General features: G+C 47.1%; 1 protein-coding gene across 2 annotated transcripts in view; it reads right to left on the reverse strand.

Annotated features, from left to right (window-relative positions):
* Positions 1–291: 291 nt before the first annotated feature.
* ino80e (INO80 complex subunit E) overlaps positions 292–27,849 on the reverse strand; it is a 30,928-nt gene continuing 3,370 nt past the window's right edge. The window contains exons 2-7 of one of the 2 annotated variants that reach the window (XM_063063077.1): positions 21,023–21,093; positions 16,111–16,163; positions 8,960–9,035; positions 3,220–3,364; positions 2,861–3,022; positions 292–1,402 (exon numbers count right to left, since the gene is read on the reverse strand). In XM_063063077.1, the coding sequence (XP_062919147.1) occupies positions 1,193–1,402; positions 2,861–3,022; positions 3,220–3,364; positions 8,960–9,035; positions 16,111–16,163; positions 21,023–21,093 (717 nt within the window). In that variant the 3' untranslated portion in view covers positions 292–1,192. The remainder of the gene's footprint in view (positions 1,403–2,860; positions 3,023–3,219; positions 3,365–8,959; positions 9,036–16,110; positions 16,164–21,022; positions 21,094–27,849) is intronic. The other variant, XM_063063078.1, reaches the window with a different exon arrangement.

Consider the following 27,849-nt stretch of genomic DNA (forward strand, 5'->3'; position numbering starts at 1 on the left):
CTTGCAGATAATCAGATTTTAGTATCCACTGCCCTGATAGAAAGATCCACTCTATATGTGCCTCTCTGTAAAGCCACCTGTCCAGTGTGAATACATAACCCAGCCCCCCAAGTCCCGCAACAGCCTCGCAAATCTCCTCTCTACTGTTTTTAGTTTCACGACATCTTTCCTGCAGAAGGGTGATCAAAACTGAACACAGTGTGGCCTCACAAACATCTCATACAACTGAAACAGAGCATCCCTACCCCTGTACTCAGGGCACCTTCTTCACCACCCTGCCTATCTGTACCCAGTGTTCCAGCTGCCTTCCACCTCCATTCTCCTCTCCAATAACTCCGAATGACAGGACAAGGGAAGAAAGAGAGAAAATGAGATCTTGTAGGTTTTCATTCCTTTTACTCCCTTCTCACTACAAAACACGCGAAGAAATTGGCAGATTGACAACTGTAGTGAGCTACACCCATCCCCCCATACCCCCACCCCCTGAAAACTACTGGATGGCGGTGGGGGTGGGTGGGGAAGTCAATGGACAATCGGTTCTCAGCTTCACGACATGGGTCAATCAGATGGCTAACTGGTCAGCCAGTTGGAAGGGGAGCTCCCTGGGCAGCCAGTCAATCAGAACTGGAGCTCTCCTGGCCTATGATTAACTGGGCAGGGAGAGCTGGTAAGGGAATAAGCCAATAAGAAGGGGAGCTCAGTTTGTAGTCAGCCAACGGAATGAGGAGCTCCTTCTGGGAAGGCGGCCAATCAGAGCCAGGGCAAAGCACAGTGAGGGCATGACTCGGTCAGACTGGGGCACTCAGAGGAGCCAGCCAATGGGGACGGGAGGGCAGCTGGGTAGCTCAGCATCCGATCCAACCCCCAGGGAGTGTTGGCCAGTTGACCATGAGCTGCCCTGGTGTGCCAGCCAATTGGATGGCTCGTCCTCCTGGAGGGAAACTGCTCATCTGATCGTAAAGAGGATTGAGGTCTGGGCTTGGTGCACCAGGTCAAGGGTCAGGACGTTCAGTTACGGTGGGGGGTACACAGAGTCAAGTTGGGAGCCACTTCAGGTCAGGGGTCAGGAGCCACTGAGAGACTAGGGCAATGTGCTTGATGGGGTTTCACAAGGACAGGAGTCAGTATTAAGGGTCTGGGGAAGGGGGTCAAGCGGTGTCTGAGGTCAGTAGTTGATAGTTGGGGTCAGGGATCACTCAGGGATATCGATGACTAGGTCATCATCACCATCGATGGGCTCATCCTCACTGCCTTCACCAGTGGTGCTAAACATCTGATGGGGGACAGTGCTGAGGATGGTGGCAGGAGGCAGCTTGGATGAGAGGGCAGGGAGAGGGTCCGGGGGGCCTGAGAACGGGAGGCTCACAGAACCCGGGGGGCTGGAACGTAGTGAGGCTGGAAGCTGGGGGTTGAGGTGTAGGGAGTGAGAGAGAGTGGGGCAGGAGACGGGGGAAAACAGGGCAGGGGATGGGGGAAAACAGGGTAGGGGACGGGGGAGACGGGGCAGGGAACGAGTGGGGTAGGGGACGGGGAGATGGGGCAGGGGATGAGTGGGGTAGGGGACGGGGAGATGGGGCAGGGGACGAGTGGGGTAGGGGACGGGGAGATGGGGCAGGGGACGGGGAGATGGGGCAGGGGACGAGTGGGGTAGGGGCAGGGGACGAGTGGGGTAGGGGCAGGGGAGACGGGGCAGGGGACGAGTGGGGTAGGGGATGGGGAGACGGGGCAGGGGACGGGGAGACGGGGCAGGGGATGGGGGAGACGGGGCAGGGGACGGGGAGACGGGGCAGGGGACGGGGAGACGGGGCAGGGGACGGGGAGACGGGGCAGGGAACGAGTGGGGTAGGAGACGGGGAGGTGAGGTGGGGGTAGGAGACGGGGAGGTGAGGTGGGGGTAGGAGACGGGGAGGTGAGGTGGGGTGGGGTGAGGTGAGGTGGGGTGGGGTGAGGTGAGGTGAGGTGGGGTGGGGGGAGGTGAGGTGGGGTGGGGGTGGGAGACGGGGAGGTGGGGGGAAGGAGAGAGAGAGACACACACATAGAATTAAAGAACATCTGTACTCGCTCACAGAACACAATGTCACTGAGAATCAGTGGTGCAGCTGAGGCACCTCATTTCCCCCTATTCTTTTACTTTGCCTGTGTCCCACTCAACCCTCCCAATCTCTATGTGTCCTTCATTCCTGCTCCCCTACTATACCCATTTCTGTCCCCACCATCCCGTCTCCTTCCCCACTCCTCTCAATGACCATACTCTCTCCTCCTCCCGAACCCCTTCCTCTTCCACATCACTTCCTCTCTCCCCACCCCCCGTACTCTACTCCACTCCGCCCTCATTCCTTCTCCACCATTCCCCACTCCACCCTCATTCCCTCTCCATCCCCTCCCTCATTCCCCCTCCACCCTCATTCCCTCTCCACCCCCTCCCTCATTCCCTCTCCACCCCTCCACCCTCATTCCTCCACCTTCATTCCCTCACCACCCTCCACCCTCACTCCCTATCTCTCCTACTACCACGCTCTGAATTGTCTTTCCTCCCTGGTCTCACTCCCTTCCCCTCCTTCCTCCCAACCCTATCTCAACTCTCTTTGCCCTCTCCCTACATCTCCCTCCCTCATTCAAGTCTCACCTATCCTCAACTTATCCTCTCTCCATTCCTCACCCTCCTTCACACTCTTCTTCCCTTGTTCCTGACTCTCTTTCTTCAAATTACTTTATCCCTCCATCTTTCCCACACACTCCCCCACCCAAACATTCTCTCTGGACCCTTTCAACTTGTCCCCACTCCCCTTGTCTCTCCATCCCTCACCTACTTGATCCTCCCTCCCTCACCCCTCAGTCCCTCCCACCCTCTCCAGCCTACCTTGCACCTCTTGCCTTTGGGGGGCTTGCCTCTCTTCTCACGTTTGCCCCGGTCGCCACGAGTGCAGGGGAGGGGGCCGGTGGGGGTTGCAGGGGCTCCCTGGGGATCTGCATACGCGGAGAGGTACTCACTGGGGAACTGGGTGAAGTTTGGCGAGCCCACCTGTCAATAACACATGGGGGTGAGTGCAGGAACAGACGGGGAGAGGGGATATGGGGCGTGGGGTGGGGGGGGGGCGGATGATGGCGTTAGGGACAGAGGGACGTTGGGACAGACAGTGTTGGGGTTTAAGTGTGGGACAGATGGACAGGTGGAGAGATGGGGGAAAAGAGATTGGTGGCAGACGTTTCTGTACTCACCGTGCCGAGGTAAGGGGATTGTGTTGGGGTGGTACTCCGTGATGCTGGGTACCCTAGGCTGGGCTGCAGCGACAGGGAAGTGGGTGATGTTGATGCTGAACCCCCGAGCGGTGGACTCCTCTTCCTGGGAGGGGTGGAATAGACCCTGGTCAGTGAACAGGGAAGTATCAGGGAGGGAATCTCTCCACTCACATGGCTATCTTAGCGGTATCTCTCACTCACACACACACAGAACAGGTATCTCTCTGTCTTTTGCTCTCTCATACGCACACGGTCATGCACTTTAGTAGAAGAAATAAATGTGCAGACTATTTACTAAATTGGGAGAAAGTACAAAAAGCTGAGATGCAAACGGGGCTAGGGAGTGCTTGGGAGATGGTGGTAGCTGGGGGCTGAATGTCCATGGTTACACATTATATCGGAGGGATAGGAAGGTAGGCAGAGGGGGTGGCGTGGCTCTACTGGTAAAGACTGGCATCAAATCAGTAGAAAGATGTGACACAGGATCAGATTATGTTGTGGGTTGAGTTAAGAAACTGCAAGGGTAAAAGGACCCTAATGGCAATGTATACAGGGCCTGCCAACAGTGGCTGGGAGGTGGACCACAGGTTACAACAGGAAATACAAAAAGGCGTGTTGAAAGGGCAATGTTAAGGTAGTCATGGGAGATTTTAACATGTAGGGCAATTGGGAAAGTCAGGTTGGTAATGGATCTCAAGAGAGTGAGTTTTGTTGAATGCCTAAGAGATGGCTTTTCAGAGCAGTTTGTCGTTGAGCCTACTAGGGGATCAGCTATACTGGAATGGGTGTTATGTAATGAACCAGAGGTGATTAGGGAGCTTTAAGTAAAAGAACCCTCAGGAACTAGTGATCACAATATGATTGAGTTCAACTTGAAATTTGATAGGGAGAAAGTAAAGTCTGATGTAGCAGTATTTCAGTGAAGTAAGGAAATTACAGTGGTATGAGAGGAGTGGGCATGTGGCCAAGTGGTTAAGGCATTGGATTAGCGACCTGAAGGTCGTGAGTTCGAACCCTAGCCGAGGGAGTGTATTGTGTCCTTGAGCAAGGCACTTAATCACACGTTGCTCTGTGACAACACTGGTGCCAAGCTGTATGGGTCCTAGTGCTCTTCCCGTGGACAACATTGGTGTCGTGGGGAGGGGCGACTTGCAGCATGGGCAACTACTGGTCTTCCATACAACCTTGCCCAGGCCTGCGCCCTGGAGAGTGAAGACTTTCCAGGTGCAGATCCATGGTCTCGCAAGAATAACGGATGCCTTTTTATGAGAGAAGAGTTGGCCAAAGTAAACTGTAAGGCGCTGCTGGCAGGGGTGTCAGCAGAGCAGCAATGGCGTGCGTTTCTGGGGAAATGAAGGGGCAGGACAGGTGTATTCCAAAAATGAAGAAATACTCAAATGGCAAAATACAACCATGGCTGACAAAGGAAGTCAAAGCTAATGTAGAAATAAAAGAGAGGGCATACAATAAAGCAAAAATTAGTGGGAAGATAGAGGATTGGGAAGTTTTTAAAAACCTATAGACAGCAACAAAAAAAAAATCATTAGAAGGTAAAATTGAAATATGAAAGCAAGCTAGCAAATAATATCAAAGTGGATAGTAAAAGTTTTTTCAAGTATGTTAAAAATGAAAGAGAAATGAGAGTGGATATAGAACTGCTAGACAATGAGGCAGGAGAAATAATAACGTGGTACAAGGAGACGGCTGAGGAACTAAAAGTATTTTGCATCAATCTTCACTGTGGAAGACACTAGCAGTATGCCTGATGTTGTAGTGTGTGAAGGAAGAGAAGTGGGTGCAGTTACTGTTACTAGAGAGAAGGTGCTCAAAAAGCTGAAAGACCTAAAGTCACGTGGACCAGATGAACTGCACCCTAGGGTTCCGAAAGAGGTAGCGTTACAGATTGTGGTGGCATTAGAAATAATCTTTTAGAAATCATTGGACTCTGGCATGGTGCCAGAGGACTGGAAAATTGCAAATGTTACTCCACTGTTTAAGGACGAGGCAGCAGAAAGGAAATTATAGAGCCAATCGTTAAGGATGAGGTGATGGAGTACTTGGTGACACAGGACAAGATAGTACAAAGTCAGCATGGTTTCCTTCAGGGAAAATCCTGCCTGACGAACCTGTTGGAATTCTTTAAGGAGATTACAAGTAGGATAGATGAAGGGGATTCAGTGGATGTTAAATATTTGGACTTTCAGAATGCCTTTGACAAGGTGCCACACGTGAGGCTGCTTACCAAGTTAAGAGCCCATGGCATTACAGGAAAGTTACTAACATGGTTAGAGCATTTGCTGATTGGTAGGAGGCAGCGAGAGGGATTAAAAGGATCCTTTTCTGGTTGGCTGCCAGTGATGTTCCATGGGGGTCAGTGATGGGACCACTTCCTTTTATGCTGTTTCTAAATGATTTAGATGGAATAGATGGTTTTGTCGCCAAGTTTGGAGATGATACGAAGAGTGGTAGAGGGGCAGGTAGTGTTGAGGAAAGAGGTAGGATGCAGAAGGACTTAAAACAGATCAGGAGAATGGGCAAGAAAGTGGCAAATAAAATACAATGTTGAAAAATGCATGGTCATGCACTTTGGAAGTAGAAATAAGTGTGTCGACTATTTTCTAAACAGGGAGAAAATCCAGGAATCTGAGATGCAGAGGGAGTTGGGTGTCCTTCTGCAGAACACCCTGAAGGTTAACTTGCAGGTTGAGGAAGGCAAATGCCATGTTAGCACTCATATCAAGAGGTCTAGAATACAAGAGCAAAGATGTGATGCTGAGGCTTTATAAAGCACTGGTGAGGTCTCACCTTGAGTACTTTAGGCTCCTCATCTTAGAAAAGGAGAACACTGGCATTGGAGAGGGTTCAGCAGAGGTTCACAAGGATGATTCCAGGAATGAAAGGGTTATCATATAAGGAACGGTTGATGGCTCTGGGTCTGTACTCGCTGGAATTCAGAAAGATGAGGTGGAATCTCATTAAAACCTTTTGAATGTTGAAAGGCCTAGACAGAGTAAGTGTGGAAAGTATATTTCCCATGGTGGGAATGTCTAGGACAAGAGGGCACAGGCTCAGGATAGAGGGATGCCCTTTCAAAACAGAGATGCGGAGAAATTTCTTTAGCCAAAGGGTGGTGAATTTGTGGAATTCGAGGCCAGGTCGTTGGGTGTATTTAAGGCAGATATTGATAGGTTCTTGATTGGATATGGCATCAAAGGCCGAGAACTGGGGTTGAAGAGGAGAGGAAAAAAAAAAGAATCAGCCATGATGAAATGGCGTGGCAGACCTGATGGGCCAGACGGCACAATTCTGCCCCAATGTCTTATGGTCTAATTGCCTTCTCGCCATATCCTTTAGAAAGTACAGTTGAGGTTCGGCAGGACTCTTTTCCATAGATGATGCTGCCTGGCCTGCTGCTCCTCTAGCATTTTGTGCGTGTTGCTCAGATTTCCAGCATCTGCAGATTTTCTTGTTTGCCAAATCCCTTGATGCCCCGACTGATAAAGAAATGATCATCTTACACCTTAAATATATGCACGACTTGGCCTCCGCCAGTCTGTGGCAGAGCATTCCACAGATTTACTACTCTCTGGCTAAAAAAATTCCTCCTTACCTCTGTTCTAAAAGATCGCCCCTCAATTTTGAGGCTCTGCCCTCTAGTTCTGGAACCCCCATGAAAGGAAACATCCTCTCCACAACCATCCTATCTAGTCCTTACAACATTTGGATACGAATTTGTTTAATTTGTTACCACAGGCAGCTGTGGAGGCCAGGCTGTTGGGTGTATTTAAGGCAGAGCTTGAATGGACACGGCATTAAAAGTTGCGGGGAGAAGGCCAGGGAGTGGGGCTGAAGAGGGGAAAAAAAGGATCAGCCGTCATGAAATGGTGTAGACTTGATGGGCCAAATGCCCCAATTCTACTGCTATGTCATATAGTCACAACACACACAGACAGTAGAGTCTCTATTACACACGTCTCTCCGTCTGTCACAGTACAGGCATCTCTCTCACACAGTACAAGTATTATAAGTATCTCTCTCAAACACACACACACAGACAGTACAGGTATCTCTCTCACACACAGAGTACTGGTCTCTCTCTCATACACATACACACACACACACCCACACGTGTGTCCCTCTCTCTCACAGTACAGGTATCTCTCTCACACACAGAGTACTGGTATCTCTATACGACACCACCTATCAGCTCCTTACAATGAAGGCCTAACCTCGCTACCCACAGTCCTAACCCTGGCATCTCCACAACAGTTCACACTTCTATTTTTGCAAAGGTAAGACTAAAGACCCTCTCATTACCTCGCACACACAGTACAGGTATCCTTCTCTCTCTCTCACACACAAACAGTACAGATATCTCTCACTCACACACAATACAGGTATTTCTCTCTCTCTGTTCTCACACATGCAAACAGAACAGGTATCTCTCACACACACACACAGTATAAGCATCGCGCGCACACACACAGCACAGATATCACTCACACAGACACAGTGCCATCATCTCACAAATATTACAGGTATTTCTCTCTCACACGCACACAGCACAGGAATCCCTCTCACATACACACACAGTACGGTTAACTCTCTCATTCACACCATACAGATCTCTCTCGCAATCTCACACCGTACAGGTCTCTCACACATGCACACAGTACGGGTATCTCACACACGCACACACATACACACACAGGCATCAGTCTCTCTCTCTCACACACGCACACACATACACACACAGGCATCAGTCTCTCTCTCTCACACACACACACACACACACAAGTATCAGTCTCTCACACACACACAGGCATCAGTCTCTCTCTCTCACACACACACACACACACACACACACCCCTATCTGTCTCTCTCTCACACACACCCGTATCAAACACAGGTATCAGTCTCACACACACACACACAGCCATCTGTCCCAGACACACAGCCATCTGTCTCTCACACACACACACACACACATACACAGGTATCAGTCACACACACACCCATGCATCAGACACACATAAACACGTATCAGACCGACACACACACAGAGGCACCAGACTCTCTCACACACACGCAGTCGCATACACACAAAGAAAGACAGACGTATGAAATATCAGTCGCACACACACACACAGGTATCTGTCTCACACACACAGCCACAGCTATCAGACACACACAGAGACACAGGTATCAGTCTATCAACACACACATATCAGGTATCAGTCACACACACACACACACACACACAGCCATCTGCCACACAGGTATCAGTCTCTCACACACACACACACACAGCTGTCTGTTACATATATGCAGGTATCAGTCTCACACACACACAGGCATTAGTCAAGCACGCAGCTATCCTGTCTCACGTGCTCACACAGCTATGTGTCTACACACACACACACACAGGTATCAGTCATACACCCACATGCACACAGAGCTATCTGTCTCACGTACACACAGGACTCTGTTTCACACAAACACACACAGATCTGACATGCACACAGGACTCTGTCACACACACACACCTGCCTGCTCCACCCTTTCTATTTCCACATCTCCCTCCCTCTCAGTGTGAGGGCACCTGCTCTGCCTCTGCCATACCTAGCCTGGATATCTACAACCCTGACCGCTAACCCTCCCCATTACCACCTTTATTGCAGTGGGTCCCTCCCAGCTGCTCCCCTCTCGTGGGACTCACTTCTTTTGTAGTGGAGTGTCGAGGAGCTTGGGACCGTCAGGCTCGCTGTTCTCAGATGAGGCTGTGGCATCCGAATCTGAGTGAGGAACAATAAGAGGGATTCCTGACCTCACAATCTACGTGGTTATGATCTTACACTCTTTGTGTGCAGTGCACTTTCCCTCTAGCTGCACTCTGTTATTATTTTCCCTTGTTCTACCTCAATGCACTGTGTAATGATCTGATCGGCAGGAGCAGTAGCCACCATAAGCTTATACCAGTACCCAAGAAGAGTACTGTGAGCTCCCTTAATGACTATCGTCCAGTAGTACTCAAATCCACAGTGATGAAATGCTTTGACAGGTTGGTCACAGCTACAATCAACTCCTGCCGCAGCAAGGACCTGGACCAACTGCAATTTGTCTATCGCCACAAAAGATCTATGGCAGACACAATCTCAATGGCTCTTCACACGTCCTTATATCACCCGGACAATACAGACACTCCCACGTCAGGATGCTGTTCATTGACCATAGCTCAGCGTTTAACACCATCATTGCTATAATCCTGATTGATAAGCTACAGAGTCTGGGCCTCTGTACCTTCCTCTGTAGCTGGATCCTCCACTTCCTAATAGGGACACCACATAGTGCGGATTGGTAATAATAGCTCCTCCTTGCTGACGATCAACACTAGAGTACCTCAGGGGTGTATGCTTACGTTAGTGCTCTACTCCCTCTATACCCATGTCTAAGTGGTGATAGCTCAAATACCATCTATAAATTTGCTGATGATACAACCGTTGCTGGTGGGAGAGGGAGAGGGCGCACAGGAGTGAGATATGCCAGCTAGTCGAATGGTGCTGCAGCTACAACCTTGCACTCAACGTCAGTTAGACCAAAGAGCCGACGGTGGACTTCAGAAAAGGCAGGAAGAGGGAACACAAACCAATCCTCATAGAGGGATCAGATGTGAAGAGAGTGATGGATTTCAACTTCCTGGCTGTCGAGATCTCTGAGGATCCAACCTGGTCCCAACATCGATGCAGCTATAAAGACGGGAAGACAGCAGCTGTATTTCATTAGCAGTTTGAAGAAATTGCGTTCACCTAAAACACTTGGAAACTTCTACAGATGTAACATGGAGAGCATTCTGACAGGCTGCATTGCTATGTGGTATGGGGGGGGGGTGCTACTGCACAGGATCAAAAGAAGCTACATAAAGTTGTAAAACTAGTCAGCTCCACTTTGGGTATTCGCCTCTGTAGTATCCAAGAGATGTCCATGGAGTGGTGCCTCAGAAAGACAGTGTTCATTATTAATAACCCAATCACCCAGTACACGCATCTTCTCTTACCGTAATTGATTGATTGATTTATTTTCTCTATATTATCATGTATTGCATAGTACTGCTGCTGCTGCTAAGTTAACAAATTTCACAAACTTATGCCAGTAATATGAAACCAGATTCTGACTTATCTTTGTCTTTGGTCACTAAGCTGTTCGAAAGGTGACATTACATTGGAACAGGTGCAGAAAAGATTTATGGGAATGTTACCAGGACTGAAGGACTTAAATTATAAGGAAGACATTTGTCCCTGGATGGTAAGAGGTTGAGGGGCGACCTTATTAAATCCTGAGGGGAATACATGAGGGATGACGTGGAAAGTCACAGGGTAGGGGAGCATAAAACTCAAGGTATACACTCAGTGGTAAACACTTATTAGGTACTTAGTACTAAGTGGCCATTGAGTGTATGTTTGTGGTCTGCTGCTGTAGCCCATCCACTTCAAGTTTGATATCTTGTGCGTTCAGAGATGTTCTTCTGCATAACATTGTTGAAATGTACAAACTTGGCAACAGAGCCATTAGCTCCGTCAAACAAATCATTAATCCTTATTGAGGATCTCACCCATTTTCTTGCCTCCACACCAAGGAGTCCACTTTGATCTTTGAGGGTCTCTCTCTCTCTCTCCTTCTTCCCTGACAATTTCTTTAATTTGCAGATTCATCACAGTAAAAGGCCTTTGCAGTACAATGAGCCTGGGTTGCCTATTTACACCCTTGCGAGTCTGTGGAATGTGGAAGGAAATCGGAGCATCCCAGAGGAAACCCAGATCGTCACAGGAAGAATGCACAAGCTCCTTACAAGAGGCAGTTTGAATGTTTGAACTTGGGTTGCTGGTTGCTGGTGCTGTAAAGCATTATGCTAACCACTATGCTACCGTGTCACCCTTTGGGCATTCTCCCTAATCTTCTCTGCTAAAACTATTCCGTGCCAGGTCTTATCCTTGTTGCTGGAATTAGAGGGCTTGAGCTATAAGGAAAAACTTGGGTAGTTTTCTCTGGAAAGGCCGAGGCTGAGGTGAGATCTGATAGAGACTGATAAGATAATGAAAGGTACAGATAGAATAGAGAGTTGGTATCTTTTCCCCCGCAGAGTAGAAATGCCTAATACCAGAGGGCATGTATTTAAGGTCATAGAGGGGAGCTCAAAGATCCAGGGGGAACTGGATAACTGGCTTGACGGTGGGAAGCAGAGGGTAGGGTAGGGGCAGCAGGTTGTTTCTGGGACTAGAGGCCTGTGTCTGGTGGTATTCCTCTGGGCTCAGTACTGGGCCTATTGCTGCTTTTTCATTTCTATGCACAAGATGCTTGTTGAGTATTGCATTCAGTTTTGATCGCCCTGCTGTAGGATAGATACCATGAAGCTGGAAAGAGTGCAGAGGAGACTTACAAGGATGTTAGGATTTGAGGGAGGTTGGGCAGGTTAACTTTATTCCTTGGAGCACAGGAGACTGAGGGTGACCTTACAGACATGTATAGAGGGGCACAGATAGGATGAATGCACAGTCTTTTCACCCAGTGTTAAGGAATCAGGAACTGGAAGGGACAGGTTTAAAGTGAGAGGGGAGAGATTTAAAAGGGACTTGAGGGGCAATATTTTTCCACACAGAGGTTGGCAAGTTTATGGAACGGGCTGCCAAATGAAACATAGAAAACCTACCGCACAATACAAACCCTTCGGCCCATAATGCTGTGCTGAACACGCACTTACTTTAGAAATTACCTAGGGTTACTCATAACCCTTTAGTTTTCTAAGTTCCATGTACCTATCCAGGAGTCTCTTAAAAGACCCTATTGTATCTGCCTTAACCACAGTTGCCAGCAGCCCATTCCACGCACTCACCACTCTCTGCGTAAAAAACTTACCCCAGACGTCTCCTCTGTACCTACTTCCAAGCACTTTAATACTGTGCCCTCTTGTGTTAGCCATTTCAGCCCTGGGAAAAGGCCTCTGACTATCCACATGATCAATGCCTCTCATCATCTTATACACCTCTATCAGGTCACCTCTCATCCTCCGTCGCTCCAAGGAGAAAAGGCCAAGTTCACTCAAACTATTCTCATAAGGCATGCTCCCCAATCCAGGTAACATCCTTGTAAGTCTCCTCTGCATCCTTTCTATAGTCTCCACATCCTTCCTGTAGTGAAGTGATCAGATCTGAGCACGGTACTGCAAGTGGGGTCTGACCAGGGTCCTATATAGCTGCAACTTTACCTCTCGGCTCTTAAACTCAATTGCATGGTTGATGGAAGGCCAATGTACCATATGCCTTCTTAACCACAGAGTCAAGCTGTGCAGCAGCTTTGAGTGTCCGATGGACTCAGACCCCAAGATCCCTCTGATTCTCCATACTGCCAAGAATCTTACCATTAATACTATATTCTGCCTACCAAAATAAACGGATGAGGAGTTTGGAGAAGGACATAAAGATACAGAAGGCACTGGCATGAAGGGCTATGAACAACATGAAGGAAATCTGGAAGTTGAACCTGACCAGAGGGCTTAAAAAGAGGATCTTCATAGCAGTCATAGAGTTCATTCTCATGTACGGATGCGAGACCTGAACACTCACCAAGACTATGCGAAAGTCTCTAGATGGCTGCTATACACGAATGCTCCGGCTGGCTCTTGACGTGAGTTGGCAACAGCACATGTCGAACGTCGAGCTCCATGACGACCTACCAATGCTCACCACTAAAATTGAGGCGAGAAGACTGCAACTAGCGGGGCACTGTCTACACCACCCCAAGCTACCTGCCAGCCTAGTCATCATATGGGAGTCCAAGCATGGGAGAATGAACCCTGGGCGCCCTCCCAAGACTATGGTCAACATGGTCCTAAAAGATAGCGGCACAGCTAATATAGATGAACTGAACACACTGATGAGGGAGAGGGAGAAGTGGAGAGTCCGTCATTGTGCCCGACGCCGGCCCCCTAGGCCTGAGTCGACATAGTAGTAAAATGAACCACTTCACACTTATCTGCCACTTCTCAGCCCAGTTTTGCATCCTATCGATGGCCCACTGCAACCTCTGACAGCCCTCCACATTATACACACCTCCAACCTTTGTGTCATCATCAAATTTACTAAACCATCCATCCCTCCACTTCCTCATCCAGATTATTTACAAAAATCATGAAGAGAAGTGGTCCCAGAACAGATCCCCAAGGCACACCACTGGTCACCGACCACCATGCAGAATATGACCTGTCTACAACCACTCTTTGCCTTTTGTGGGTGAGCCAATTCTGGATCCACAAAGCAAGGTCCCATTGGATCCCATGCCTCCTTACTTTCTCAATAAGCCTTGCTGAAATCCATATACACTACATCTACTGCTCTACCGGGACCTAATGGTCTGCATCCCAGGGTACTTAAGGAGGTGACTTTAGAAATCGTGGACCCATTGGTAATCATTTTCCAATGTTCTATAGATTCAGGATCAGTTCCTGTGGATTGGAGGGTGGCTAATGTTGTCCCTCTCTTCAAGAAGGGAGGAAGAGAGAAAACAGGGAATTATAGACCGGTTAGCCTGACGTTGGTGGTGGGAAAGATGCTGGAGTCAATTATAAAAGATGAAATTATGACACATCTGGATAGCAGCAACAGGATTGGTCCAAGTCAGCATGGATTTATGAAGGGGAAATCGTGCTTGACTAATCTTCTGGAATTTTTTGAGGATGTAACTATGAAAATGGACAAGGGAGAGCCAGTGGATGTAGTGTACCTGGACTTTCAGAAAGCCTTTGATGAAGTCCCACATAGGAGATTAGTGGGCAAAATTAGGGCACATGGTATTGGGGGCAGAGTACTGACGTGGATTGAAAATTGGCTGGCTGACAGAAAACAAAGAGTAGCGATTAACGGATTCCTTTCGGAATGACAGGCGGTGACCAGTGGGGTACCGCAGGGTTCAGTGCTGGGACCGCAGCTGTTTACAATATATATTAATGATTTAGATGAGGGAATTGGAAGTAACATTTGCAAATTTGCTGATGACACAAAGCTGGGAGGCAGTGTGAAATGTGAGGAGGATGTTATGAGAATGCAGGGTGACTTGGACAGGCTGGGTGAGTGGGCAGATGCAGTTTAATGTGGATAAGTGTGAGGCTATCCACTTCGGTGGTAAGAACGAGAAGGCAGATTATTATCTAAATGGAGTCAAGTTAAGAAAAGGGGAAGCACTATGAGATCTAGGTGTTCTTGTACATCAGTCACTGAAAGCAAGCATGCAGGTACAGCAGGCAGTGAAGAAAGCTAATGGCGTGCTGGCCTTCATAACAAGGGGAATTGAGTATAAGAGCAAAGAGGTCCTTCTGCAGCTGTACAGGGCCCTGGTGAGACCACACCTAGAGTACTGTGTGCAGTTTTGGTCTCCAAATTTGAGGAAGGACATTCTTGCTATTGAGGGAGTGCAGCGTAGGTTCACAAGGTTAATTCCTGGGATGGCGGGACTGTCATATGTTGAAAGATTGGAGCGACTGGGCGTGGAAACACTGGAATTTAGAAGGCTGAGAGGGGATCTTATTGAAACATATAAGATTATTAAGGAATTGGACACGCTGCAGGCAGGAAGCATGTTCCCACTGATGGGTGAGTCCAGAACCAGAGGTCACAGTTTAAGAATTAGGGGTAGGCCATTTAGAACGGAGTTGAGGAAAAACTTTTTCACCCAGAGAGTGGTGGATATATGGAATGCTCTGGCAATGGAGGCCAAGTCTCTGGATGCTTTCAAAAAAGAGATGGATAGAGCTCTTAAAAATAGTGGAATCAAAGGTTATGGGGATAAGGCAGGAACTGGATACTGATAGTGGATGATCAGCCATGATCACAGTGAATGGCGGTGCTGGCTCGAAGGGCCGAATGGCCTACTCCTGCACCTATTGTCTATTACCTTCACAGGAAGTTGATGAGACAACTACAAGAGTATCGCTGAAGAAGCACTTGAACAGGAACATGGGAGCCAGGATCTTAGAAGGATATGGGCTAAATGTAGGAAGTTGGGACAAGCTGGGTGGGCACTGTGGTTGGCATGGAATTGATAGGCCAAAGGGCCTGTATCTGTGCTGTGATGTTATTGCTCTATAGCTGGATGATCAGAACTTCACTAAATACTCCAAAACAGCCTCCACCACTTTGCCCCAAACATCTCCTTTGAACTTCCCCCCTCTCACCTTATATTCGTACTGGACATTTCCACCCTGGGGAGAAGGATACCAACTGCCTACTCTATGTATGCCTCCTGTAACATTTTAAACTCCTACCAGGTCTCCTCTCAGCCTCCACCACTGCAAGGAAAACAACTCGTTTGTCTGACTGCTTCTCATAACTGAGGCTCTCTAATCCAAGCAGCATTCTGGTGAACCTGCCCCTCTCAAATCCTCTCTAAATCGCTTCTCTCTTCCGTAAAATTTGTCCCTCTGGCGTCTCTCTAGACTTTGAACACCTCTATAAGGTCATCCCTCAGCCTCCTTCACTCCAGGGAAAACAGACCCAGCCTGCCCAGTCTCCCATTAACTCATTCCCTCCAGTCCTGGTGACAAGCTGGTGTATTTATTCTGCACCCTCTCCAGCATAATCCCAACCTGGGTAAGAAGAACTGAACACAATACTCCAGCGTGACCTCGCCCATGTCTTGTACAACTGCAACATAACGTCCCATTTCCTGTACCCAGTCTCCTGACTGATGAAGTCCACTGTGCCAATGATTTCTTCACCACCCAGTCCACTTGTGATGCCACTTTCACACTTTCAGGGAGCTTTGCAATTGTACTCTTGGGTCCCTTTGTTCCACAGGACAATGGAGAGGAAAACAGTTACTTACCAGAGGAATCATCGTTGACATTCTCGTACTCAAGTAATCGATCCAGAAGGAAGCTGAGTGTTGGGAAATAAAAGGGGAGGGTGTGGGGTAGAGAAAAAGATTGTTCATCTTCAAATTGGCATTGGTAATTGATTCTCTATGGTCACTTGTACCGACATACAATGCATGGCATCTAGCCAGAAATCAGATGCACCATAGAAAGAACCCTATCTGGATACATTGTGGCTTGGTACAGCAACTGTTCTGCCCGTGACTGCAAAAAACCACAGAGAATTGTGGACATAACTCAGCACATAGTATACAGAATAAGCTAGATGATCTTGCAGCACAGTTAGAGATTGGCAGGTACGATGTCATGGGCATCACTAAGTTGTAGCTGAAAGTAGATCATTGTTGGGAGCTTAACATCCAAGGATACACATTGTATCAGAGGGACGGGCAGGCAGAGGGGGTGGGGTGTCTCTGTCGGTGAAAAAAAAGAAACCAAATCTTTAGAAAGTAGTGACATAGGGTTGGAAGATATAGAATCCTCAGGATTAGAGTTAAGAGACTCTGATGAGTTATATACAGGCCTGTGAATAGTAGCCAGGATGTGGCTACAAATTACAACAGGAACACGCACAACACGCTGGAGGAACTCAACAGGTCGGGCAGCATCCATGGAAATGATCAGTCAACATTTTGGGCCGAGACCCTCCGTCAGGACAGTCCTGCAGGACTGTAGAATGAGATGGCTTTTAGAGCAGCTTGTGGCTGCGCCCACTGGCAGAAAGGCTATTCTAGTTTGGATGTTGTGTGTAATGAATCAGATTTGATTAGGAAATTTTAAGGTAAAGGAACCCTACAGAGACAATGATCATAATATGATAGAATTATGTGTGGTTAGGCATAGCTCAAATACCACCTACACATTTGCTGACGATACAACCATTGTTGGTAGAATCTCAGGTGGTGACGAGAGGGCGTACAGGAGTGAGATATGCCAACTAGTGGAGTGGTGCCACAGCAACAACCTGGCACTCAACGTCAGTAAGACGAAAGAGCTGATTGTGGACTTCAGGAAGGGTAAGACGAAGGAGCATATACCAATCCTCGTAGAGGGATCAGAAGTGGAGAGAGTGAGCAGCTTCAAGTTCCTGGGTGTCAAGGTCTCTGAGGATCTGACCTGGTCCCAACATATTGATGTAGTTATAAAGAAGGCAAGACAGCAGCTATACTTTATTAGGAGTTTGAAGGGACTTCCCATGTCAACAAATACACTCAAAAACTTCTATAGTTGTACCGTGGAGAGCATTCTGACAGGCTGCATCACTGTCTGGTATGGAGGGGCTGCTGCACAGGACCGAAAGAAGCTGCAGAGGGTTGTAAATCTAGTCAGCTCCATCTTGGGCACCAGCCTACAAAGTACCCTGGACATCTTTAGGGAGCGGTGTCTCAGAAAGGCAGCGTCCATTATTAAGGACCTTCAGCACCCAGGGCATGCCCTTTTCTCACTGTTATCATCAGGTAGGAGATACAGAAGCCTGAAGGCACACACTCAGCGATTCAAGAACAGCTTCTTCCCCTCTGCCATCCGATTCCTAAATGGACATTGAAACTTTGGATACTATCTCACTTTTTTTACTATACAGTATTTCTGTTTTTGCACATTCTTTTAAATCTATTCAATATATGTAATTGATTTACCTGTTTATTATTGTTTTATTTTTTTTTCTTTCTCTCTGCTAGATTATGTATTGCATTGAAGTGCTGCTGCTAAGTTAAGAAATTTCACGTCACATGCCGTTGATAACAAACCTGATTCTGAATTCACCCTGCAGTTTGAAAGGGAGAAGGTGAAGTCAGATGTATCAGTATTACAGTGGAGTAAAGGGAATGTGAGAGAAGCTAACCAAAATGAATCGGAGTATCGGAATGGGCCACTGGCAGGGATGAAGCCAGAACAGCAATGGCAGGTGTTTCTGGGGGCATTTTGGATAGTGCAACATAGACACAGACCAAAGATGATGAAGTATTCCAAAGGGAGAATGAGGCAACTGTTGCTGACAAGGGCAGTCAGACAGTGTAAAAGCAAAAGGGAGGACATAATAGAGCAAAAATTAGTAAGAAGTTTTTAAAAGCCACAGGCAATTTAAAAAATCCATTAACGCGAGAAAAGATGAAGGTAAGCTAGCCAATAATATAAAAGAAGATACCATTTTTTTCTCCCCCCCAGAGTGGTTACTGGACAGCTTGAAAATGACACTGGAGAGGTAGTAATAAAGGACAAAGACATGGTGTATGAACTTAAGTATTTTGTGTAGGTCTTCACTGTGGAAGTCACTAACACTATGCCACATATTCGAGAGTGTCAGGGGGCAGAAGTGAATGTCGTAGCTATTACTAAGGTGTTTCAGAAGCTGAAAGCTATGACAGTAATTAAGTCACCTGGACCAGACGGACTACATCCCAAGGTTCCGAAAGAGGTAGCTGATGAGATTCTGGGGGAATTAGTAATGATCTTTAAAGAATCACTACATTCTGAAATGGTACCAGAAACATAGAAAAAAGCCTACAGCACAATACAGGCCCTTCGGCCCACAATGCTGTGCCGAACATGTACTTACCTTAGAAATTACCTAGTTACCCATAGCCCTCCATGTACCTATCCAGGAGTCTCTTAAAAGACCCTATCATATCCGCCTCCAGCCCATTCCACGCGCTCACCACTCTCTGTGTAAAAAGCTTACCCCTGACATTCCCATGGTACGTACATCCAAGCACCTTAAAACTGTGCCCTCTCATGTTAGCCATTTCAGCCCTGGGAAAAAGCCCCTGACTATCCACATGTTCAATGCCTCTCATCATCTTATACACCTCTATCAGGTCACCTCTCATCCTCCGTCACTCCAAGGAGAAAAGGCCAAGTTCACTCAACCTAAGGCATGCTCCCCAATCCAGGTAACATCCTTGTAAATCCCCTCTGCATCCTTTCTATAGTTTCCACATCCTTCCTGTAGTGAGGTGACTAGAACTGAGCACAGTACTCCAAGTGGGGTCTGACCAGGGTCCACAGTACTCCAAGTGGGGTATGACCAGGGTCCTATATAGCTGTAACATTACCTCTCAGCCCTTAAACTCAATCCCATGGTTGATGAAGGCCAATGCACTGCAGAGTCTTAACCACAGAGTCAACCTGCGTAGCAGCTTTGAGTGTCTTATGGACTCGGACCCCGACCCCAAGATCCCTCTGATCCTCCACACTGCCAAGTTTTACCATTAATACTGTATTCTGCTATTATATTTGACCTACCAAAATGAACCACCTCACACTTATTTGGGTTGAACTCCATCTGCCACTTCTCAGGCCAGTTTTGTATCCTATCGATGTCCCGCTGTAACCTCTGACAGCCCACCCTACTATCCACACACCCACAACCCATCCCTCCACTTCCTCATCCAGGTCATTTATAAAAATCATGAAGAGTAGGGGTCCCAGAACAGATCCCTGAGGCACACCACTGGTGATGGACCTCCGTGCAGAATATGACCCATCTACAACCACTCTTTGCTTTCTGTCGGCAAGCCAATTCTGGATCCACAAAGCAAGGTCCTCTTGGACTTACTTTCTCAATAAGCCTTGCATCGGGTACCTTATCAAATGCCTTGCTGAAATCCATATACACTACATCTACTGCTCTACCTTCATCAAGAGGTCTTGAAATTTGGAAATGTTACTCCACTCTTTAAAAAGAGAGGCAAAGAGGCAGAATAAAGGAAATTATAGGTCAGTTAGTCTGCCTTAAGTGATTGGGAGGATGTTGGAGTCCATTATTATAGATGAAGTTTCATGGTATTCAGAGACTCACGATAAAATAGGCAAATGTCAGCATGGTTTCCTTAAGGGGTAACCTTGCCTGACAAATCTGTTGAGGAAATAACAGGTAGGATAGACAAAGGAGTGTCAGTATACGTTGTGTACTCGGATTTTCAGAAGGTCTCATTTCAAAAGATGTTACACATGAGGCTACTTAACAAGATAAGAGTCCATGGTATTACAGGAAAGATACTAGCATAGTCTGGTTACATCACAGTCTGGGACTGCAATCTGAATGCACGAGGCAGGTTTTCTATGTTTCTACGAATGGAAATAGCTGCAGAGATAAGTGGACTCAGCATTATATATTAAGGGCACATACCTCCCTACCATGGATAAAATGAATAATCAGAGTCTTTATCTCCAGGTTAGGGCAGTCTTCAACAAACGGCACAGGTTTGAAGTGAGAAGGGAGAGGCAGGTTTTTACCAATGCACCACAGAGATCATTCTATCTGGGTGCATCACAGCCTTGTGTAGCAGTTACTCTGTCCGTGACCAGAACAAACTGATGAGAATTGTGGACATCACAGAAACCAGCTGCCCCTACAGGGACTCCTGCACTTCCACTGCCTTGGTAAAGCAGTCAGCATCACTAAAGATCCAACCAACTCCAGACGTTCCTTCTTCTCCCATCTCTCACCGGGCAGAAGATAAAAAAGCCTGAAAGCATATCTCACCAGGTTCTAGCCCGGCTTCTACTCTACTGCAAAAAGACCAGTGACCAGTCTCTTTGAACAATGAGATGGACTCTTTTATGATCTTGCAGCTTACTGTCTGCCTGCACTGCCCTTTCTCTGTAACTGTAACACTTCATTCAGCATTCTGTTACCAGAAAATGTACAGTCTTTAATGCTGTTGGTTGCTTTAGCAAGGGAGCAGGAAGTGTAGACACAGCCCATGGACGTGAGGCTGGTTGCCGTGGTGTGCTGAGCTGTGTCCACAACTCTCTGCAGTTTCCTGTGGTCATGGGTAGAGCACAGCAGCCGGGAAGGCGGGGTGAGGAGCGGAGAGAGAGAGGAATAGGAATGGAGAGGAAAAGAGGGAGGGGAGTCACCTTTTGTCCCGAGACACTTTAATGAATTTTCTCTGGGCCTTGCGGAGTTCCAGCTGGAAGCATTCCTGTTCCTGCATTTGGGAGATGGGATTTGGGAGGTTGGGGGGGGGGGGGGGAGGAGAGAAAAAGAGCATTAGACCAGAATGATGATCCCTGAGCGAAGAGGGATTAAAGCAGTGGTGAGGGGAAAAATGGATGTGTGGATTTAGGCAGCTGGGACCCTGAGGTATAAGAGAGATATATGAGCAGAGCAGGTTGGCAGGCCAGAATGCTGTATTGGGACAGATGCTGTACGGGGAGGAACTGTCAAGGCTTTAGGTCAGAATGCTGTATTATACAGAGAGTGGAATACAGTGTGGGAGTAGTGGGACACAGAATACAAGGATGGGGTGGGGGGGAAATTGAGCTTGGGAGGAAAGGTCAGAAGGAGATAAACAAGAACACAAAGATTCTACCAGTCACAGAGTGAGAAAGCACAGAAACAGGCCCTTCGACCCAACTGTTCCATGCTGACACAAATCCTTATCTGTCAGGTTTTGGCCCACCCCAGACTGGTTCAAATGATGAAGTTACAGTGCCAGTAGAGTTTAAATCTAGCACGTAGAAAGTACATACTCTCTTTTTGCTGTCTAGGTCATCACTGGCTGGAGGTGGTGGTGCCATGGAAACAGTAAACAGTGGAGGTGTGCTGCTGTGAAGAGGCCCTGGGCACACACTTCAGATAAGCAACACACATCAAAGTTGCTGGTGAATGCATCAGGCTAGGCAGCATCTCTAGGAAGAGGTACAGTCGTCGTTTCAGGCCAAGACCCTTCGTCAGGACTAACTGAAGGAAGAGCTAGTAAGAGATTTGAAAGTGGGAGGGGGAGATCCGAAATGATAGGAGAAGACAGGAGGGGGAGGGATGGAGCCAAGAGCTGGACAGGTGATTGGCAAAAGGGATATGAGAGGATCATGGGACAGGAGGCCCAGGGAGAAGGAAAAGGGGGAGGGGGGAAACCCAGAGGATGAGCAAGGGGTATAGTCAGAGGGACAGAGGGAGAAAAAGAATGAGCCTCTAACCTGATGGCATGAACACTGACTTCTCAAACTTCCGCTAATACCCCACCTCCCCCTCGTACCCCATCCATTATTTATTTATATACACACATTCTTTCTCTTTCTCTCCTTTTTTCCCTCTGTCCCTCTCACTATACCCCTTGCCCATCCTCTGGGTTTTTCCCCCCTCCCCCTTTTCCTTCTCCCTGGGTCTCCTGTCCCATGATCCTCTCATATCCCTTTTGCCAATCACCTGTCCAGCTCTTGGCTCCATCCCTCCCACTCCTGTCTTCTCCTGTCGTTTCAGATCTCCCCCTCCCCCTCCCACTTTCAAATCTCTTACTAGCTCTTCCTTCAGTTAGTCCTGACGAAGGGTCTCGGCCCAAAATATCAAGTGTACCTCTTCCTAGAGATGCTGCCTAGCCTGATGCATTCACCAGCAACTTTTATGTGTGTTGCTTGAAATTCCAGCATCTGTAGATTTCCTCGTGTTTGCGTCTTTAGATAAACATTTGTCATTGTATGTATGATCAATGTCTGTTTTGTCCTGTTACCTCGGGCACTCAGTTTAGATAAATATTTGTAACCAAGCATAACTCGAACTTGCATCGCCCTCCATTCCCCATGTATCCATGATCCATTCCCTGCATGTTCAAAAGGATATTATAGGCCAGTTAGATTGACCCAAGTGGTTCAGAAGATGGTGTAGTCAATAGTTAAGAATGCCGTTACGGGGTACTTGGCAGCACATGATAAATAGGACATAGTCAGCATTGTTTCCTCAAGGGAAAATCCTGCCTGACAAATCCGTTCAAATTCTTTGAAGAAATAATAAGCAGGATAGACAAAGGCCATCAGTTGATGAGTGTTGGGAGTGGGAGGGGTCGGGTGGTGGGGAGTATACCCCTCAACAATTATGTGGTAAGGTGAACAACTGGAGTGCCACGTGGGTGGCCATAAGTATGGATATGTACAGACGATAAGGGAAAGTATGTAAAGAATGGAAAGTTATTGAATGGCTTATTGTATATAATTTTATTTTTGAATAAAGTATATTTTGAAATATAAAAAAAATCAGTTGATGAGTGTACTTGGATTTTCAGAAGGCCTTTGACAAGGTGCCACATGAGGCTGCTTAACGAGAGCCCATGGTATATTATGGGAAAGATCCTAGCATGGATAAAGCAGTCGCTGACTGGTAGGAGGCAAACAGTGGGAAGAAAGGGGGCCTTTTCTGGTTGGCTGCCGGTGACTCATGGTGTTCCATAGTGGTCTGTGTTGGACCGATTCTTTTTACATTATACGTCAATGATTTGTATGACAGAATTGATGGCTTTGTTGCAAAGTTTGCAGATGATACAAAGTAAGGTGGAGGGCAGGGTAGTCTTGAGGAAGTAGAGAGACTACACAGATTATGAGAATGGACAAAGAAGTGGTAGATGGAATACAGTGTCCGGAAGTGTATGGTCGTGCACTTTGGTAAAAGCAATGAAAGGGTTGACTATTTTCTTTTATAGTCTTTTGGGTAAACAGCGCATTTGACTGCTACTCTTGTTCATTGGCAACCCAACCGCCCCCCCCCCCCCGGTATAGAGAATATACAAAATATAGAGAAAATACAAAAAACTGAAGCACAAAGTGACTTGGGAGTCCTTGTGCAGGATTCCCTAAAGGTTGAGTCTGTGATGAGGAAGGCAAATGCGATGTTAGCATTCATTTCAAGAGGACGACCATTAAAAAGAGCAAGGATGTAATGTTGAGACTCGATAAAGCACTGGTGATGCCTCACTTGAGGTATTGTGAGCAGTTTTGAGCCTCTTATAGCAGGGGTCCCCAACCTTTTTTGCTCTGCGGACCGGTTTAATATTGACAATATTCTTGCGGACCGGCCAACTGGTGGGGGGGGGGGGCGCGGTTGGGTTGCCAATGAACAAGAGTAGCAGTCAAATGCGCTGTTTACCCAAAAGACTACAATGACCATGAAGCCTTGCGCGGGCACCAATGCGCATGTGCGTCGTGACCTGCCGATTCCTCTCCCCCACCCCCCCCCAAACAAATCCTTTTTGGTGATTCTGTTCGTGGGGGTGGGTGTTAATCACTACCGGAATATAGGTGATAAGTGGGTAATACCCTCAATTCTGTTTCTAAAAGGGTTTATCTAACTAATTTAATATTAAACACACAGTGCATATTTTCCTCACATGGATATAATGATAAGTCAGTTATCAGGGGAGCTTGAAGTGTTGAACCAACTTCCAGTAGAAGTGGCAGAAGCAGGTTTGATATGATCATTTAAAGAAAAATTGGATAGGTATATGGACAGGAAAGGAATGGAGGATTATGGGCTGAGTGCAGGTCGGCGGGACTAGGTGAGAGTAGCGTTCGGCACGGACTAGAAGGGCCGAGATGGCCTGTTTCCGTGCTGTAATTGTTATATGGTTATATAGGTCACTTATAAGTCAATAGCATCATCACATTTTAAGTAATATTTGGATATTAAACGCACAGCACATATTTTCCCCGTATGAATATATAAAATCATTGCAACACACCAATATCGCTGAATCAGCGGGAGCCCTGGGCTTGTTTCCCTGCAATGACACCGTCCTATCGAGGGGTGATGGGAGACAGCGATACTCGAAGGGGGTTCCTGATGTCCAGTCTATTCCGCAATTAGTTTTAGTTGCATTCATTGCAGAAAACTCCGCTTAGCAGAAAAATGTTGGAAATGAAAACAACGTTTTCAGTGCTTGCATGGCTATCTCAGGATATTTAGCCTTGACCTTGATCCAAAATGCCGGCAGAGATGTTATGTCAAACATACTTTACAGCCTGTCGTCATTTGCAAGCTCGAGGAGTTGATCTCCTTTCCGCCCTGACACGGATGACGTGCAAGTCATGACCTTGCATGCGTAATGGCTGATCAGTGGCCGTGGCAGGGAATGAGGAACGGTGCAGCTGACCAAATCATATCGCTTCCTCGTGGCCCGGTAGCGCATGCTCTGTGGCCCGGTACCGGTCCGTGGCCTGGTGGTTGGGGACCGCTGTCTTATAGGACCCTAAGATATAGGAGCAGAATTAGGCCATTTGGCCCATTGAGTCTGCTCTGCCATTTCATCACAGCTGAGCCAATTTTCCTCTCAGCCCCAATCTCCTGCTTTCATCCCATATCCCTTCATGCCCTGACCAATCAAGAATCTATTAACCTTTGCCTTAACTATACATAAAGACTTGGCCTCCACAGCTGTCTGTGGCAATGGATTCCATAGATCCACCACTCTCTGGCTAAAGAAATTCCTCCATTCCAAAAGGACGCCCCTCTACTCTGAGGCTGTGTCCTCTGGTCTTTGACTCTCCCACCACAGGAAACATCCTCTCCACATCTACTCTTTCAATGCCTTTCACCATTCAATAGATTTCAATGAGGTCATCCCTCATTCTTCTGAACTCTCAGAGCCATCAAACATTCTTCATTTGACAAGCCATTCAATCCAGGAACCATTTTCGTGAACCCCTTTGAACCCTCTGCTGTTTCAGCACCCTCTTTTTTAGATAAGAGGACCAAAACTGCTCACAATACTCCGAGGCCTCACCAGTGCTTTATAAAGTTTCAACATTACATTCTTGCTTTTATATTTCTAGTCCTCTTGGAATGAATGCTAACATTGCATTTGCATTCAACACACTCAACCTGCAAGTTAACCTTTAGAGAATCCTGCACAAGGACTCCGAAGTCCCTTTGCATCTGATTTTTTTGTATTTTCTTTCCATTTAGAAAATAGTCAACTCTATAATTTTTTTCTACCAAAGTGCATGACCATACACTTCCTGACTTCATTCCACCTGCCATTTCTTTGCCCATTCTCCTCACCTAAGCCCTTATGTAGCCTCTCTACTTCCTCAAAACTACCTGCTCCTCCACCTGTCTTCATATCATCTGCAAACTTTTCAAGAAGGCCATCAATTCCATCATGGAAATCACTGACATACAACGTAAAAAGAATCGGTACCAACACAGACCCCTAATAAAGGCAAACGTGCTGTACGCCTTCTTTATCACCGTCACCCAGAGCGGTAACTTTCATGGAGCCATGGACTTAGACCCCAAGATCCCTATGTACATCAACACTGTTAAGAGTCCTGCCATTAATTGAGTCCTGTCCCTTTACACTTGACCCCCCAAAGTGGAACACCTAACACTTGCCTGGATTAAACTCCATCAGCTATTTCTCTGCCAACATTTCCAAGTAATCTATATGCCGCTGCATCCTTTAACAAAGCAAATCTCTATGTTGTCTGTGAATTTAATTAGAAGCCGTAAGATATCAGATGGCAGATGTTGAAATGCGAAGCAACACACAAACTCTTGGAGGAACTCAGCGGCTTGGGCACTGACTGCAGAGGGACATGCAGTGGATCAAGGGTACTGAGTGTGAATTTTCTTCCACAGATTCAGCCTGACCAGTTGAATTTCCCCAACTCTGTGCCATGATCAAAAATCAGACAATCTGCATTTCATTCAATCTGGTCATTTGTCTAACACACAACAGAGCTGATACCAACAAGTCAGAGAGGGGGCAGGAAAGATTCACCAGGACGTTCCCGGACTGGAGGGCTTGTGTTACAGGAGAGACTGACAGGCTGGTAGAGTTTTCCCCGGATCAAAGGAGGCTGAGGGGTGACCTTAAAGAGTTCTACAAAACCACGAGGGGCACGGATAAGGTGAAAGCGCACAGGGTTGAGGAATCAAGAGCCAGAGGGCAGAAGTTTAAGGTGAAATCTTTAACAGGGACCCATTGGGCAAGTTTTTTCACTCAGAGGGTGGTCTGTATATGGAATGAGCTGCCAGAGGAAGTGACTGAGGCAGGTATGTTAACAACATTTGAATGCTATCCTCCCCAACTCCCTCCATTCCCCACTGCCTTTCCTGCACCTCCTTCCCATTATCCTGTTTTATCTCCTCCCTTCCCTCTTTGCAATGTTAACCCTGATCCACTGACCCTGGTGAACCTCCACCCCCTTCCCCACCCCACACTTCTCCCCTTCCTCCCTCCTCTCAACCCTCTATCTCTCTCCACCCCTAAACCTTGCATACACACCATCCCCCCACTCTCCCCCTTGTCTTAGGTAAAGGACCAAACTGCTCTCATTATTCCAAGTGAGGCCTCACCAGTGCTTTATAAAATTTCAACATTACATCCTTGCTTTTATATTCTAGTCCTCTTGAAATGAATGCTAACATCGCATTTGTCTTCCACACCACAGACTCAACCTGCCCGCACGACAACTCCAAGTTCCCTTGCACCGCAGATTTTTGAATTTTCTGCCCATTTAGAGAACCTACATTTTTATTCCTTGTACCACGGTGTATGACCATGCACTTCCCTACACTATATTCTACTCCTTTGCCGATTCTCCTAATCTGTCCAAATACTTTCGTAGCCTCCCTGCTTCCTCAAAACTACCTGCATCTCCACCTTTCACATTGTCCACAGACTTTGCCAAAAAGCCATCAATTCCATCATATTGCTTAAAAATAAGTGGTTCCAACACAGACTCCTGTGAAACACCAATTTAGACACTGGCAGCAAACCAGAAAAGGTTCCCTTTATTCCCTCTCTTTGCCTCCTGCCAATCAGCCAATCCTCTATCCATGCTAGTATCTTTCCTGGAAATCTATGGGCTGTTAACTTGTTAAGCAGCCTCATGTGTAACACCCAGTCAAAGTCTGCTGAAAATCCAAGTACAGATCATCCACTAATTCTCCTTTGTCTATCCTGCTTGTTATT

The sequence above is a fragment of the Mobula hypostoma genome, chromosome 11 (genome assembly GCF_963921235.1).
Source record: "Mobula hypostoma chromosome 11, sMobHyp1.1, whole genome shotgun sequence".
Classification (NCBI taxonomy): Eukaryota; Metazoa; Chordata; class Chondrichthyes; order Myliobatiformes; family Myliobatidae; genus Mobula; species Mobula hypostoma.